The sequence below is a fragment of the Salvelinus sp. IW2-2015 genome, linkage group LG37 (genome assembly GCF_002910315.2).
Source record: "Salvelinus sp. IW2-2015 linkage group LG37, ASM291031v2, whole genome shotgun sequence".
Classification (NCBI taxonomy): Eukaryota; Metazoa; Chordata; class Actinopteri; order Salmoniformes; family Salmonidae; genus Salvelinus; species Salvelinus sp. IW2-2015.
Genome location: NC_036876.1, coordinates 732410 through 749782, shown reverse-complemented (window position 1 = coordinate 749782; position 17373 = coordinate 732410). Strand labels below are relative to the sequence as shown.

The 17373-nt window shown below is 43.3% G+C and overlaps 1 protein-coding gene and 2 long non-coding RNA genes across 5 annotated transcripts in view; all 3 read left to right on the top strand.

Moving 5' to 3' along the window:
* The window catches only part of LOC112067973 (uncharacterized), a 6743-nt gene extending 4130 nt beyond the window's left edge, over positions 1–2613 (top strand). The window contains exon 4 of the long non-coding RNA XR_002893493.2: positions 2580–2613. This is a non-coding gene — a long non-coding RNA (uncharacterized lncRNA). The remainder of the gene's footprint in view (positions 1–2579) is intronic.
* A 3815-nt stretch (positions 2614–6428) lies between these two features.
* LOC111960010 (putative ferric-chelate reductase 1) lies at positions 6429–8778 on the top strand. Of its 3 annotated transcripts, none has more exons than XR_002893492.2 (4): positions 6429–6572; positions 6918–7051; positions 7337–7445; positions 7961–8778. XR_002893492.2 is itself a non-coding variant. In XM_023981876.2 (4 exons), the coding sequence occupies exons 1-4, from the start codon at positions 6467–6469 to the stop codon at positions 8517–8519; spliced, it is 897 nt and encodes a 298-aa protein (XP_023837644.1). In that variant the 5' UTR covers positions 6435–6466; the 3' UTR covers positions 8520–8778. The 3 variants fall into 3 exon arrangements, 1 of the variants encoding a protein (XP_023837644.1); XM_023981876.2 differs by having other exon boundaries at positions 6435–6572; positions 7337–7434; XR_011475046.1 differs by lacking the exon at positions 7337–7445 and having other exon boundaries at positions 6438–6572.
* Positions 8779–9109: 331 nt separating this feature from the next.
* Positions 9110–12303, top strand: LOC111960009 (uncharacterized). The gene is made up of 3 exons (XR_002876752.3): positions 9110–9975; positions 10137–10207; positions 10446–12303. It is a non-coding gene; the product is annotated as an uncharacterized lncRNA (long non-coding RNA).
* Positions 12304–17373: the final 5070 nt, after the last annotated feature.

The following is a 17373-nucleotide window of genomic DNA, read 5'->3' as shown; positions in this document are numbered from 1 at the left end:
AGAGAAGGAGCCAGCGATATGAGGAGGCAGCACGGCAGCGCGACAGGTACGAGAGGAGCCGGGGGAGGAGCCAGCGATATGAGGAGGCAGCACGGCAGCGCGACAGGTACGAGAGGCCGCCCCCCAAATTTTTTTTGGGGGCGCACACGGGGAGTGTTGCTAAGCCAGGTAGCAGACTGAGCTCACTCCTCGTGCTTATTATAAGCAGCGCGTTACTGGTCAGGCACCATGTTATGCGGTTAGCGCACGGTGTCGCCAGTACGTGCCCATAGCCCGGTGCGCTATAGGGCAGCCCCCCGAAAGTGTCATGCGAGTGTGGGCATCCAGCCAGGGCGTATTGTGCCTGCTTCAGCGTGTCTGGTCTCCGGTACGTCGTTTCGGTCCAGGGTATCCTGCGCCGGCTCTGCGTGCTGTGTCTCCGGGGCGCTGGGAAGGTGCAGTGGTCCTATGCCTGCGCTCCGCTCGTACCGGGCAAATGTGGGAGTGAGCCTAGGGAGAGCTGCGCGTAGTAGGCACTAGATCTCCAGTGCTCACCCACAGCCCGGTTCAACCTGTGCCTGCACTCTGGAGGGTCCGGGCTAGAGTAGTTATCCAGCCTGGGGGAGTGGTGCCAAGACTGCGCACCAGAGCTCCAGTGCTCCCCCACAGCCCGGTCCTTCAGGTGCCACCTGCTAACACAAGCCTCCTGTAGGTCTCCCCAGCCTGGTGGGTCCTGTGGCAGCCCCACGCACCAGGCTGTCTCTCCGTCTCCTCCCTACAGGTGTGCCCGTCTGCCCAGCGCTGCCGTCTGCCCAGCGCCGCCAGCGCTGCCCGTCTGCCCAGCGCCACCTGCGCTGCCCGTCTGCCCAGCGCCGCCTGCGCTGCCCGTCTGCCCAGCGCCGTCTGAGCTGTCCGTCTGCCCAGCGCCGCCTGCGCCGTCCTCTGCCTAACGCCGTCAGAGCCGCCCGTCTGCCCAGCGCCGTCAGAGCCCCGCCGTCTGCCCAGCGCCGTCAGCCGCCCGTCTGCCCAGCCGTCAGAGCCGCCCGTCTGTCTTGAGCCGTCAGAGCCGCCCGTCTGTCCTGAGCCGTCCGTCTGTCCTGAGCCGTCAGAGCCGCCCGTCTGTCCTGAGCCGCCAGAGCCGCCCGCCAGTCAGGAGCCGCCAGAGCCCGCCGCCAGTCAGGAGCTGCCAGAGCCGCCCGCCAGTCAGGAGCTGCCAGAGCCACCCGCCAGTCAGGAGCCGTCAGGAGCCGCCAGAGCCGCCGCGCCAGTCAGGAGCCGTCAGGACCGCCAGAGCCGCCCGCCAGTCAGGAGCCGTCAGGAGCCGCCAGAGCCGCCCGCCAGTCAGGAGCCGCCAGAGCCGCCGCCAGTCAGGAGCCCGCAGAGCCGCCCGCCAGTCAGGAGCCGCCAGAGCCGCCCACCAGTCAGGAGCCGCCAGAGCCGCCCGCCAGTCAGGAGCCGCAAGAGCCGCCCGCCAGTCAGGAGCCGCTAGAGCCGCCCGCCAGTCAGAAACGCCAGGCCGCCCGCCAGTCAGGTCCGGCCAGAGCCGTCCGCCAGCCAGGAACGGCCAGAGCCGTACGCCAGCCAGGACCGGCCAGAGCCGTCCGCCAGCCAGGACCGGCGGAGCCGTCAGTCAGCCAGGACCGGCCAGAGTCGTCAGTCAGCCAGGACCGGCCAGAGCCGTCAGTCAGTCCGGAGCTGCCCCTCAGTCCGGAGCTGCCCCTCAGTCCAGAGCGCCCATCAGTCCAGTGGGGTTAATTTGGAGGGTCGCCGTTAAGAGGAGGCCACGGAAGCGGGAATTAACTATGGTGGGGTGGGGGCCACGTCCAGCGCCAGAGTCACCTTATTTCCTTTGTTTAGTCTTTGTTTAGTTGGTCAGGACGTGAGCTGGGTGGGCATTCTATGTTTTCTGTGTCTATGTTGGGTTTGTTGTTTGGCCTAATATGGTTCTCAATCAGAGGCAGGTGTTTGTCATTGTCTCTGATTGGGAACCATATTAAGGTAGCCTGTATTCACTGTTTGTTTGTGGGTGATTGTTCCTGTTCGTGTATTCCTGTTTTTTTTCTGTGTTCACTAGTTCGGGACTGTAGCGTCGTTGTTTTTTCGTCTGTTTATTGTTTTTGTTAATTATTGAGAAGTATTCTAATAAATTATGGATACGCACCACCCTGCACTTTGGTCCTCCTCTCTTCCACAATACGACGATTGTTACAATAGTCTTCACTGTTACCAATTTACCTACTGACTTATTGGATTATATTGACTCATCAATATTTAAAATAAAATCAAACTGACTTGAGCCACTAATAGGAGAGTTTTTTACTGGTCAGGCTACACAGTGCTGAAAACTAGGGTTGCAACAATTCTGGTAACTTCCAAAATTAAAGGTTTCCAGAAATCTAGTTCGTGGATTCCAGATTTACTGCTTGAAACCTGGGTATTTTTGGCAAGTTAACGTAAATTTTCAACCCTAGACAAGAGTCTGTTACCTTTACGTACTATGCTAGAACCACCAATAAGAAATGATCAGTGCCTTACCTTACATCAATGTACCAAAGTCATTGTTCTTTATTGATTGGCTTTACCTGTTATTTTACTGTTAGGCCTCTGGGGTGAGTCAAAGCAACAACCAGGCTAATCATCAGTAACAGTCACCTGGACATCACCATCCTCAGCCTCATTGGGCAACATCGTAGTCAAGTGAGTCTCTACTAGAGTTGTACATTTTACAGTAACTTTCTCCAAATTCACAGGTTTTCCAGAAATCCTGTTTGGAAGTTACTGGAATTTGGCAACCATAGTCTCTGTATAAACCCATCACAAACACAACAAAGTTCTTTTTTACATGATTTTTCTGTAGGACGCAACTGAAATCACATATATTTTTGTCAAAAATGTTTGCAGAGGTGCCATGGCCTATTGAAGGCATGAGGCTACTATATATCTATTTGTAGTATAAAACTTTTTGTTGCATGAACCAAAGGCACAATACATCAGTTCAACATCTAGATTTCATTTACCGTTGGTTGAGTAGTAGAAAAGACCTTACGTTGATTACTTCCTCCAACCCTTTCAGTTTTCAATGAGGATGCATGTCATCACATAGATATTTGGGGTTGAAATTACGAAGAAAACGTTGATTAAACTAGTTTTACCCAGTGATTCCCTTCTAAATGTTTGCCCTGGTTTGCAAAATTCCAGAAATGTTCCGATAACTCTCAGGATTTCCAGAAATGGATGATCTGCAGAATCAGGTTGAATGAGCACTGGGAATCCTAACCAACCAATGGATTTTGAATAACATGGGTAATTTGAGAACGTTGCAGGATTTTTTTTGTGCAGTCTATATTGGTACTATTATCTGTCTTCCTCTTCAAGGTCAACATTTATGCAGACCTCCAGGGTATTTTGGATTGCAGTGCCTAGCGTGACAGTAAAACGACTGTCCTCAGTTGTCACCACTACAAGAGCTCAAACACACCAACTCTTGCTCCTACTAACAACAACTACAGCTCCTAGTACAACAACTACAGCTCCTTATACAACAACTACAGGTCCTAGTACAACAACTACAGGTCCTAGTACAACTACAGCTCCTACTACAACAACAACTATTGCTCAACTACGGCTCCTAATACACAACTACAGCTCCTAACACAACAACTACAGGTCCCACTACAACAACTACAGCTCCCACTACAACAACTCACTAGCTCCTAACAGAACATCTACTGGACCTATCCCAAACAGCTCTGAACAGCACAACAATGGCTCCTACTGCTACATCTGCTACTCCTAGTCCTACTCCTATGACTCCTAATACATCAACAACTCCAACTACTGCTACAACTCCTCTTAGACTTACGGTAATGTCCTCAGACACAAGTATAGATACATAGTACTTGTACTATTTTAATTCAATTTAGCAGGCATTGTTGAGTGTAGTGCTAATTCCATCATGACTTAGAGGAGATATACTGTAGCTGCCAACATGTAGCAAAACTCAGCAATAGAGTCAATGTCAAGAGATGCAGAATACAGCAGATTTGCTGGTGTGGTCTCTTGTAATTCAAAAGTCAATTTTCACAGCGGTTTTTAAACCTGATCATCATGATCCATTACAGAAAAATATAACAAAGTACTTAATACAAATATCAACATTTCTTTCTCTTTCTGCAGCTGCATACAAAATTGTGTAAGATAACATAAAGTCAAAACGTTGAATTACCCACAATCCTCTAAAGTCACATGACGAGTTATTGTGACAACCTTTTCTGAAAATTAAATAGCTTTAAAACCTTTTCGATGTCAAGTCCCTAAATAGGGGGAAAAATGCTAAGTTGTATTAAATAAGTTGAGTCCATCTCTTGCGATGCAACTAAGTTGCAAGCAATTTTTTGGGGTACGTGACAAACAGAGAAACACCGATGTAACATTGTTGCAAGCATCATACATTTAGTCCAGATTGCTTCATGTGATATCGGCTTTATGCTCAGTGAAACAGCTGAGTCTCCCCCATTCAGTTGTTGCTACCTGCGAGAGGTTGAGATGGCGAGAGTTTGCAATCGGATACCTCATTTGCATAAGAGGTAAACTGTCACATTTTCTGGCCTATCCAGACAAGGGATCAATTTCCCTCGGCTATTAGCATCGGAGTCCCTCTTGCGATCAGGGCATATGAATGGGTGGTCTAGAAGAATACAGCAATATTGATCTCAGATTTACAGTTCTCAACATGAAAAAGTTTCATTTCGTAGAATTTAAAAAAGACCACTTTAACTTTGTCACACCAGGGATGAAAATGTTGTGCTTAAAGCCAAGGTTGTAACGAGTCGGCAGGTATTTGAATCGTGACTCTGTGTCGCTCAGAGGACGCAGGACAGAATATTTTCAGTAGTATGAAATGGTGCCAATCTTGCACTGTCACTAAGTAATCATTTTATTTGACAGTTATAAGAAAGGTGAAATGAAATAGTAAGTTCTTTAGAATTTGATTGCTACTATATTTAAAAAACATTTACATTATTTCAAGCCCGATTCACCCACTTTTTTGTTGAATAGGAAAATGATTGAATATGATATTTATTATTTTCATATACTTGTACTATGTAATTGAGCTTGTGTCCTCAAAAGTGAGTATAGTACACCTCAGCTATTTAATATACATTTTAAACAAAAAAGTGAGCGCTTTATCTTTTTTGTAGTACAGTTGAAGTCGGAAGTTTACATACATTTATGTTGGAGTCTTTATAACTCATTTTTCAACCATTCCACAACTTTCTTGTTAACAAACTATAGTTTTGGCAAGTCGGTTAGGACATCTATTGTGCATGACAAAGTAATTTTTTCCAGCAATTGTTAACTTCTAATTGGTCCCAATCCCGGATCCGGAGCACCCCCATCAGTAAAAAAGTTGACTAGCATAGCCTAGCATAGCGTCACAAGTAAATACTAGCATCTAAATATCATTAAATCACAAGTCCAAGACACCAGATGAAAGATACACATCTTGTGAATCCAGCCATCATTTCTGATTTTTAAAATGTTTTACAGGGAAGACCACAATATGTAAATCTATTAGCTAACCACGAAAGCAAAGACACACAATTTTTTTTTTTCACAATTTTTTTTCCTGCATAGGTAGCTATCACAATTTCGACCAAATAAAGATATAATAGCCACTAACCAAGAAACAACTTCATCAGATGACAGTCTGATAACATATTTATTGTATAGCATATGTTTTGTTAGAAAAATGTGCATATTTCAGGTATAAATCACAGTTTGCAGCTGCACATTGGCAGCTGCAATCTGAAATAGTGCTGAAGCAGCCAGAATAATTACAGAGACCAACGTCAAATACCTAAATACTCATCATAAACTTTTCTGAAAAAATACACAGCGCACAGCAAATGAAAGACCAACATCTTGTGAATCCAGCCAATATTTCAGATTTTTAAGTGTTTTACAGCGAAAAACAACAATTTAGCATTATATTAGCTTACCAAATTAGCCAGAAAACACAGCCGTTTACCAGCAGCAAAGGTTAGCAATCCTAACAAACCAGCAAAAATATATAATTTTTGACTAACCTGTCATATACTTCATCAGATGACAGTCCTGTAACATCATATTTACACAATGCATGTAGGATTTGTTTCGGAAAATATGCATATTTAGTGGCACAAATCTGGTTTAACAACGTGATTAGTAGCAACATTTCAGGCAATCTGGCAGGCGCCATCTTGGAGAGGGAACCTAATCTAATCGATAACTAATATAAACTTGACTAAAAAATACAGGTTGGACAGCAAATGAAAGATACAGTAGTTCTTAATGCAACCGCTGTGTTAGATTTTTTAAAATTAACGTTACTCGACATACAGCGTGTGTTACAGCGAGACCATGCTGAAATTAATGGCGACTAATAATTTTACACTCTTCCACAGAAGTACGGGGAGGATCTTCCATTGCTTCTCAGTGTGGCTCAATGCTACCTGGTAATAGTTTTCATGGCAACACAGGGCAGAGCTCTTCCTCACCATACACTGTCACTGTCAACCAGACCACCTACCAGCCAGGAGACACCATCCAAGGTGAGTCACCAAGATGGTGGAAACACACTATTYGGCTTACCCGATCCATGCTGTATTGGCTGAGATGCAAGGATGYACTGGGACCGGGAATTTCTAATACACAACCAATTTCATTCCTTGGGGRCCCCTGCAAATAATGTTCCTTTTGCAAGAAAAATGTAATTAAAATTTAGACAAGGCTAAAGATTTACCAGAATTGCGCTATGGCAGTCCATCCCAAGTCAGATGTTAAATTTCACACAGCATATTCTAGCATAGCTGACCTGACAATATAAGATTGACTTAGTCCAAGGACATGTCGTTCAGCGTTTCAGCACTAAATTTCTCCCTCTCTCTCTTTCTCAGTGAATCTGTCAGGAACCATCACCTATAAAGGGTTTCTTCTGGAGGCCCATGAGGAAGGACAGAACACCGCTGTGGGAACGTTCTCTCTCGGCAGTGGGACTGGGATCGTTCTTGTGCCTTGCAATGGGATCACAGTGAGTTACTGTTAGGGTTGTAAACTTCCTGAAACTTTCCCAGTTGGAGGATTCCCACCCTGCTCCTACCCTCCTGAATCATGAGATCCTCCAACTGGGATTTCTGGAAAACCTGGGTATTTTGGGCAAGTTAACGTAAATTTTCAACCCTAGACAAGAGTTTGTTACCTTTACATACTATAGCTAGAACCATCAAAAAGCAATGATCAGTGCCTTACCTTACATCATTGTGTACCAAAGTCATTGTTCTCTATTGACTGACTTTACCTGCTGTTTTACTGTAAGGCCTCTGGGGTGAGTCAAAGCAACAACCAGGCTAAATCATCAGTAACAGTCACCTGGACAGCACCAGCCTCAGCCTCCTTGGGCAACATTGTAGTCAAGTGAGTCTCAGGTAGAGTTGAAAAATTATGGTAACTTTACCAAAGATTGCTGGGTTTTCCAGAAATCCTGGTTGGAGGATTCCGGATTTCCTCCTGAATTCATAAAACCGGAAACCTTACAAACAGGTTTCCTGGAAAATATGGGAATTAGGGGAAAATTACAATACACAGAACACAATTATTTTTTACACAATTTTTCTGTTGGAATATTTTACGAAATGTTTGCAAAAGTGTCATGGATATTGAAACAATTACAGTACTGTATATCCATTTGCAGGATGTTTTTACATACAAGATTTATAACAATTAGGTGCATGATAACTCTAAATATTTGCTCTGGGTAAGAAATTTCCAGGAACTTTCTCAAACTGAGTTTTTCCAGAAATCCCAGTTGGAGAATCTCCAGAATCAGGAGGGAATGAGTACAATCCTACAAACATGGGAATGTTTCAGGAATTTTGCAACCAAATGTGTAGGCTACTTGTGCAGTCTAATATTGGTACGATTATCTGTCTTCCTCTTCAAGGACAACATTTATGCAGACCTCCAGGTTATTTTGGATTGCAGTGCCTAGCATGACAGTTAAACCGACGTCCTCAGTTGTCAACACTATAGGTGCTCCAACCACAGCTCCTACTCCAACAACCACAGCTCCTACTACGACAACCACAACTACAGCTCCTAATACAACAACCACAACTACAGCTTCTGCTACGACAACCACAGCTTCTAATACAACAACCACAACTACAGCTTCTACTCCGACAACCACAACTACAGCTTCTAATACGACAACCACAACCACAGCTCCTACTCCGACAACCACAGCTCCTACTCCGACAACCACAACTACAGCTCCTACTCGACAACCACAACTACAGCTTCTGCTACGACAACCACAGCTTCTAATACAACAACCACAACTACAGCTTCTACTCCGACAACCACAACTACAGCTTCTAATACGACAACCACAACCACAGCTCCTACTCCGACAACCACAGCTCCTACTCCGACAACCACAACTACAGCTCCTACCCGACAACCACAACTACAGCTTCTGCTACGACAACCACAGCTTCTAATACAACAACCACAACTACAGCTTCTAATACGACAACCACAACTACAGCTCTACTCCAACAACTACAGCTCCTACTCCAACAACTACAGCTCCTACTCCACAACTACAGCTCCTACTATGACAACGACAACTACAGCTCCTACTCCGACAACCACAGCTTCTAATACGACAACCACAACTACAGCTCCTACTCCGACAACCACAGCTTCTAAACAACAACCACAACTACAGCTCCTACTCCGACAACTACAGCTCCTACTCGACAACTACAGCTCCTACTATGACAACTACAGCCCTAATACGACACCACAGCTCTAATACAACAACCACAACTACAGCTTCACTCCGACAACCACAACTACAGCTTCTAATACGACAACCACAACCACAGCTCCTACTCCGACAACCACAGTCCTACTCCGACAACCAACACTACAGCTCCTACTCCGACAACCACAACACAGCTTCTGCTACGAAACCACAGCTTCTAATACAACAACCACAACTACAGCTTCTACTCCGACAACCACAACTACAGCTTCTAATACGACAACCACAAACCACAGCTCCTACTCGACAACCACAGCTCCTACTCGCACAACCACAACTACACTCCTACTCCGACAACCACAACTACAGCTTCTGCTACGACAACCACAGCTTCTAATACAACAACCACAACTACAGCTTCTAATACGACAACCACAACTACAGCTCCTACTCAACAACTACAGCTCCTACTCCAACAACTACAGCTCCTACTCCGAACAACTACAGCTCCTACTATGACAACGACAACTACAGCTCCTACTCCGACAACCACAGCTTCTAATACGACAACCACAACTACAGCTCCTACTCCGACAACCACAGCTTCTAATACAACAACCACAACTACAGCTCCTACTCGACAACTACACTCCTACTCCGACAACTACAGCTCCTACTCCGACAACTAAGCCCTACTACAACAACTACAGCTCCTATACAACAACTACAGCTCCTACTATGACAACTACAGCCCTAATACGACAACCACATCTACAGCTTCTGATGCGACAACCACAACTACAGCTCTTACTACGACAAACCACATCTACAGCTCCTAATACGACAACCCCAGCTTCTAATACAACAACCACAACTACAACTCTACTCCAACAACTACAGCTTATAATGCGACAACCAACAACTTCTAATGCGACAACCACAACTACAGCTTCTAATGCGACAACCACAACTTCGAATGCGACAACCACAAACTACAGCTCCTAATGCGACAACCACAACTACAGCTTCTACTACGACAACCCCAGCTTCTAATACGACAACCACAACTACAGCTTCTACTACGACAACCAAAGCCTCTAATCTGACATCAACTACACAACTAATAACTCAACAGATGAGCACTACACCTCAAACCGCTGTACAGTCAACAACTAATAGTGGACCTGGTAAGTGTGATTTACTGTGCTTAATATCTAATCAAACTGGTAATAGAGGTAAACCCAGTCACGTCCCTTCCTTGTTACATACAGTACAATATGTGTCTGTCTGTCTGTCTGTCTGTCAGTTTCATGTTTGTTCATATTATTGACTCATTGGGTCTCTACAGGATATAAGTTTGTACTCAGGATGAAATTCACCTCGACGACAAAGCTAACCGAATCGGAGATCTTCAAGCAGGTGAGAGTCACTGTCAAACATATAATTTTATAATAAATTATGAATAATTAATCTCCCAAAATTATTATAGGATGAGGAAAAACCTCACTCAACAGGATTTAAGTGTAAGATTGTTAAACAAATAAGGATATTGAATAAAGATGGAAAGTAAAGTGAATGAGGGGGAAGGAGCGTGAAGAGAATAGGAAAGTAGCAATAACAAATGTACTAAATGATGTAACCCCTGTGTTTATTCCAGCTTCGTGAGGAACTGATCAGACGAGGGCTGCCAGGGGAGTTTACAGTGCAATTAAGAATCATTCAGAACTAGTTGACAGGGGGAAGAGGAGGAGGACACCTGAGAGAAAACACTGACAGAACAGAATGCAAACCTGATCACAAAGATATCTTACACAAATACTTTACAATAGATTATCTTCCAGATTATGCTCTTATCCCATGACCTACTGTGACTATAAAGAATTAAATATCTATCTACTTTTAGTTGTTGGAAAATGCATTAACCATAATTAATGTTCTGTAATAACTTTTAAATTAAACCATACAGGTTTATTACTATATTTTACCTAGAATTGTGTGTTTATTATAAATAGGAATTAGATTTTGACAAATAATGGAAAACGATGTTGCATCTTTTGAAAATGAAAGGTTTTGTTCTTCTGAATGTCTGTGTCAGATCTTTCTGGCGTGGAGAGGGTTAAAAGATGGGGAGGCAGATATCAGACATACAGCACTGTAGAAAGGGGAGGTGCTAAACTTTACCTCAGCATTTGATTGACACACAGTGGAACCTGAGTAACTTTACTCTGCCACCTGAGAGGTCAACATCCTTTCAGCCAAGGTAAGTGACATCACAAAGGGATAAAGGAGATATAATTTCTGCTATGCAGTTATGTGTTATCAGCTTTAATCTAAAACATTGGGTTGTCTGTCACTGGACGCTGGTTTCCCGAAGTTCTGAGTACGATTCATGATGACTCTTTGGACTTTGACTGATTCTTTCACAGGCAGCTGATAAGACACTATGGCTGTATTCACTAGGAAGCAAACAGAAGAAAACAGGGATGGACTAAGGTGAACTTGTCCAATAAGAAGCGTTAGTTTTCTTGCAAAAAGTTTTGCTAGTGTGTGCACTAATGAATCGAATTTTACAGTCATGATTTGTTGTAAAAGTAGCCACATGCATGTGTTTGAGTTAACTTTGATTTACTTTCTCTGCTTTATTTAGGATTAGAAGTTTTAGATATTTTGTCCATAGTGTTTAATGTAGGAGTAGAAGACATTTCTGAAATTTGTCCATATTGTTTTATGTAGAATTATAAGACGCTTTACATATTTGTCCAGTGTTTTATTAAGCAATAAGGTCTGAGGGGGTGTGGGAAATGGCCAATATTCCATAGCTAAGTGCTGTCCTTAGGCACCCTGCAACACGAAGTGCCTGGATACAGCCCTTAGTCCTGGTATATTAGATATATTACACAAACCCTGAGGTGCTTTATAACCTCAGGAGGCTGAAGAAATTCGGCTTGTCACCAAAAGCACTCACAAACTTCTACAGATGCACAATCGAGAGCATCCTGTCGGGCTGTATCACCGCCTGGTACGGCAACTGCTCCGCCCACAACCGTAAGGCTCTCCAGAGGGTAGTGAGGTCTGCAGAACGCATCACCAGGGGCAAACTACCTGCCCTCCAGGACACCTACACCACCCGATGTCACAGGAAGGCCATAAAGATCATCAAGGACAACAACCACCCAAGCCACTGCCTGTTCACCCCGCTATCATCCAGAAGGCGAGGTCAGTACAGGTGCATCAAAGCAGGGACCGAGAGACTGAAAAACAGCTTCTATCTCAAGGCCATCAGACTGTTAAACAGCCACCACTAACATTTAGCGGCCGCTGCCAACATACTGACTCAACTCCAGCCACTTTAAAAATGGGAATTGATGGAAATTATGTAAAAATGTACCACTAGCCACTTTAAGCAATGCCACTTAATACAATGTTTACATACCCTACATTACCCATCTCATATGTATATACTGTACTCTATATCATCTACTGCATCTTGCCATCTTTATGCAATACATGTACCACTAGCCACTTTAAACTATGCCACTTTATGTTTACATACCCTACAGTACTCATCTCATATGTATATACCGTACTCTATACCATCTACTGCATCTGCCATGCCGTTCTGTACCACCACTCATCCATATATCTTTATGTACATATTCTTTATCCCTTCACACTTGTGTGTGTGTGTAAGGTAGTAGRGTGGAATTGTTAGGTTAGATTACTGTTGGTTATTACTGCATTGTCGGAACTAGAAGCACAAGCATTTCGCTACACTCGCATTAACATCTGCTAACCATGTGTATGTGACTAATAAAATTTGATTTGATTTGATTTGATTTGATTTTAACTATTATAAACTGGTTACCAATGTAATTAGAGCAGTAAAAATAAATGTTTTGTCATACCCATGGTATACGGTTGCATTCAGGGCTCGAACCACCCAGTTTATAAATAGGATTAGAAGACATTTTAGATATTTATCCAGTGTTCAAATTAGGGAGTTTTTTTATTTCATTTACAGTGGAAATACATTTCAAAGACTTTTCCTTGTTTTAGCTGTCACTCTGAAACTGTGTTGCATTCTTTCAATGTTTCTACCTGAAGACATGACTTCTCCCAGTGGTCTATTATCTGAAGAGCAGTTCCATTGCTCTATCTGTCTGAATGTCTTCACTGAGCCAGTCTCCATCCCATCTGGCCACAGTTTTTGCCTGGCCTGTATTAAGAGACACTAGGGAAAGCAGTGACATTGTCCCAAATGTAAGAGGGTGATTAAAGGATGCCCTGATCTCTTCGAGAACTAATTCGCTAAAGAAATTAAAAGACTGAACATATTTAATCTAGTGTCAAATCTGGAGGTGTGTAACGCTTGTCGTGGTTGGAAGAAGAGGAGGACCAATGCGTAGCGTGGTAAGTGTCCATATTGTTTAATACGAAAAATGAACACTGAACAAAAACAATACAACGACAAACGAACACTCCTGAACGGTGAAACAAAACACAGAACAGAAAATATAATCACCCACAAAACACAATGAAAAACAGGCTACCTAAATATGGCTCCCAATCATAGACAACGACTGACACCTGCCTCTGATTGAGAACCATACTAGGCCAAACACATAGAAAAAGACAACCTAGACATACAACATAGAATGCCCACCCACATCACACCCTGACCAAACAAAACATAGAAACATACAAAGCAATCTATGGTCAGGGCGTGACAGTACCTCCCCCCCAAAGGTGCGGACTCCGGCCGCAAAACCTGAACCCATAGGGGAGGGTCTGGGTGGGCATCTGTCCGCGGTGGCGGCTCTGGCGCGGGACGTGGACCCCACTCCACCATAGTCTTAGCCCGCTTAAGTGGCGTCTTTGGAGCGGCGACCCTCGCCGCCGACCTTGGACTGGGGACCATAATAAAGGGCACCACTGGACTGAGGGGCGCCTCTGGAGTGAGGGGTGCCTCTGGACTGAGGGGCGGCTCAGGCGGCGCCTGACTGAAGGGCGGCTCAGGCGGCTCCTGACTGAAGGGCGGCTCAGGCGGCTCCTGACTGAAGGGCGGCTCAGGTGGCTCCTGACTGAAGGGCTGCTCAGGCGGCTCAGGACAGACGGGCGGCTCAGGCGACTCAGGACGTCTGCATGGGGTAGAAGCTCAAGGCCCTGAAGTCCTGCCTGGTGTGTCTGACCTCTTCCTGTGAGATTCACCTGCAGCCTCATCAGAGAGTTGCTATGCTGAAGGTCCACAAGCTGATCAACCCTGCGGAGAACCTGGAAGACAGGATGTGTAAGAAGCACAAGAGACTGTTGCGAAGGAAGAAGTAAAAGATGTTAGGGACAATAGAGGATGATCCACAGCTATATATAATACAAAAAGAGGTGAGGGCAATGGAAATGCATATGGCAATTGATCTACTACAATCCGGTAAATGGCACTGTATGCTCTTTTCAAAGGATGGATCCCAGTCGGTTCAGGGCTATGGGATACATGGGGTCGAGGGTGGTCTGCCGGGCATTGGGATGACAACCCAACTCGGGTTGAGGAGGGCTTTTAGCGCGTGGAATAGTAGGGACCAATTGGAGGTTTACTTAGTAGAAATGCAAATATCATGGTACAACTATATAGACACTCCAATCTATGTTACTTTTTAATAGTACGTTTACAAAAATATTCTGATTAAAGAATGAAAGGTGTGTCTCATTATGGTAAGTGGTGAATAAGTATAGCCAGTTACAATGTAATGGCTTAGCAGATAATAAGAAAAGACGATCAGTATTACCTGGCTAAAAGAGAAGGATTAATATCTATTGTTTTACAGGAACCCCATTCAACAGTTTTAGATGAAGTTTTGTGGAAAAAGAACTGGGGGCAAAATATATTTCTCATGGGCAAGAAATTCAAAAGGGTGATGGTCTTAATTACAATAATTTTGATCCAAATGTGCAAATTGTCCAACAGATCTCAAGGTAGATGATTATTTTAAATATGTTTATGGACAATAAACAAATATGGCTTGTTAACCTATACGGTCCGAATATGATGATCAAGCTTCTTTGAAAATATATATAAAGAATTTATCAACTCTACAGCAACTAGACTCTATTATTATAGGGGAGATTTTAATACGTTTAAATACCTCTTATAGACCGGAAAGGAAATACACTACAAATTCACCTCAGGCACTTTAAGGAAATCATGAATGTCATGGATATATTGGAATTAGTGGATATATGGAGACTTAAATACCCTGATTAGTGAGATATACATGGCGGAGGCTGAATAAAGCTAGTCGTCTTGACTACTTTCTTATACCATTCTCTCTGGCACCAAAGTTAAAAAAGTGTTTGATAGGGGATAGAATGCGGTCGATCATCACATAATTGGCATATATATTTCTCTTACAGAATTTCCACGTGGGCGAGGATATTGGAAATTTAATCAAAGTCTACTAGATGATAAATTGTTTAGAACTAGGACAGAAGATTTTATAACTGACTTTTTCAGACATAACATAGGTACAGCAGATCCCTTATTGTATGGACACTTTTAAGTGTGCCTTAGAGGCCATGCAATTCAGTACTCATCTATAAAACAAAGCAATTTAAGATCAAAGAGTCTATTAACAAAGGAATTGAAGGACTAACAGTCAGTTAGATAGCAATAAAAACGGTACCATAGAGGCACAGAATAAGTTAGAGAAAAACAAAAAGAAATGGAGGAACTTATTCAGAAAGATCAGTGTATATATTATAAAAATAAAGCGAACTGGATGAATATGGGAAAAATGCACCAAATTCTTTTTCAATCTTCAATATAGAAATGCTACCAAAAAAAATGTATTAAAACTTGTTACAAATGAATGGAGTCACGCATGATTCACCAAATATATTTTGAAAGAGGAAGTAAAGTACTTAAGAATATGTTTCGGTTTCAGGCTCCTCCATCTCCCACTAACTGAAACTAATTGTATGGATTTTCTTTCCTTTATATATGTAAAATTAACATCTGTACAGAAAGACTCATGTGAGGCCAAATTACGAGAGGAACTGTTGATGCAATTGGGCTTTAAAGATGGGAAAACTCCAGGGCTGGATGGCATACCAGTGGAAGTATACAAAATTTTTTTGATATACTTCAAAGGACCATATAGTTGTTTTAACCATCCTATATAAATTTACATCAATTAATTTAAGTTCATTTTAAGACGCTCTTATCCAGAGCGACTTACATAATTGGTGATTCCACCTTAGGATATCGTGGACAACCATATATACAATGTGGCAATCAATCTTTAAGGGGGAGGGGGGGCTTAGAGGATTCTCTTAATCCATTCAGGCTAGGTATTCCTTAAGAGGTGGGATTTACAGGTGTCCGGAAGTGGTGATGATCCGCTGACTGGCGTCGTGAGGGAGTTTGTGTCACCGATTGGGGTCCAGAGGCACGAACAGTTTGACCTGGGCTGAAGCGGGAACTGTTTCTGAGGTAGGGAGGCGAGAGGCAGAGGTGGATGGAGCGCGAGTCCCTGTTTGGTGTAGGCTGATCAAGAGCCTGAAGTAGGAGGTGGCCGTCCCTCGAACGGTTCGTAGGAAGCCACCATGGTCTGTAGCGGATGCGACTCTAACTGGAAGCCAGTGGAGAGCGGAGGTAGCGGTGAGTGAAGAACTTGGGAAGGTTGAACCAAGACGGGCTGCGGCGTTCTGGATGAGTGTAGGGTTTAATGCACAGGAGGGAGCCAGCCCAACAGCGAGTTGGCAAGTAATCAGAGGGAGAGATACAGTGGTAGATGGTAGATTATCAGACTGCAACACAGTAAGGTTGAATCGTATTGACTGAAACAGGACCCAAGTGGATGATATACAAGATGCAGTCAATACAAAATTGGAGACCTCTAACACTTCAGTGTTGTGATGCAAAATCCTAGAAATGCTTGGCGATGAAAAAAAAAGTTTTGTCAAGATATTATCATCTACTTAATCAGACAGGTTTTTACATGGACATGATCATTGGAGATAAATAAGGAAGTACTGGAAACAATAGAACTAGAAATATCGGGGACACCAGCTTGGTTTCCATAGCTGATTTTGAAAAGGCTTGTTGATAAAGTACGACTGGAGTTATATATAAATGCCTCTAGAATTTATTTCAAATTTTGGGGAATTTATAAATGGGTTAAAATATGTATGTCCTCGGTTGAAAATAGTAAATTAATGGCACATTCAGAAAAGTTTTAATAACTATCTAGAGGGTAAAACAAGGTTTCTCACATATCGCTATCTATTTTTTTGCCATCTGAAATGTTGGCTTAAAATTAGATAACATTTATCTTAAGGGATTAGAAATCGTGCTTTAAAAACTAAGGTGTCATGACGCTAGATGATTATGTTTGTTCTTTAAACCACAACAGATGTTCTCCAGGGCTCTATAGAGGATCTGAATACCTTTGGCTATTCCTTCTGGATAAACAAATTTATGAATAAACTGTACACTATATTACGTATTGGATCACTAAAAATACACATTTTTATATTGCCATGTAGTTTACCAATTAATGGTCTGACGGAGATGTGGACATACTTCGGTAGAA

What these genes read in the sequence shown, in the direction of transcription:
- LOC111960010 (XM_023981876.2), top strand. Translation starts at nt 6,467, where the DNA reads ATGCTACCTGGTAATAGTTTTCATGGCAACACAGGGCAGAGCTCTTCC. An exon ending in TGCCTTGCAATGGGATCACA is followed by an intron (nt 7,052 to 7,336) that starts GTGAGTTACTGT and finishes TTTTACTGTAAG; the next exon opens with GCCTCTGGGGTGAGTCAAAG. An exon ending in TTGGGCAACATTGTAGTCAA is followed by an intron (nt 7,435 to 7,960) that starts GTGAGTCTCAGG and finishes TTCCTCTTCAAG; the next exon opens with GACAACATTTATGCAGACCT.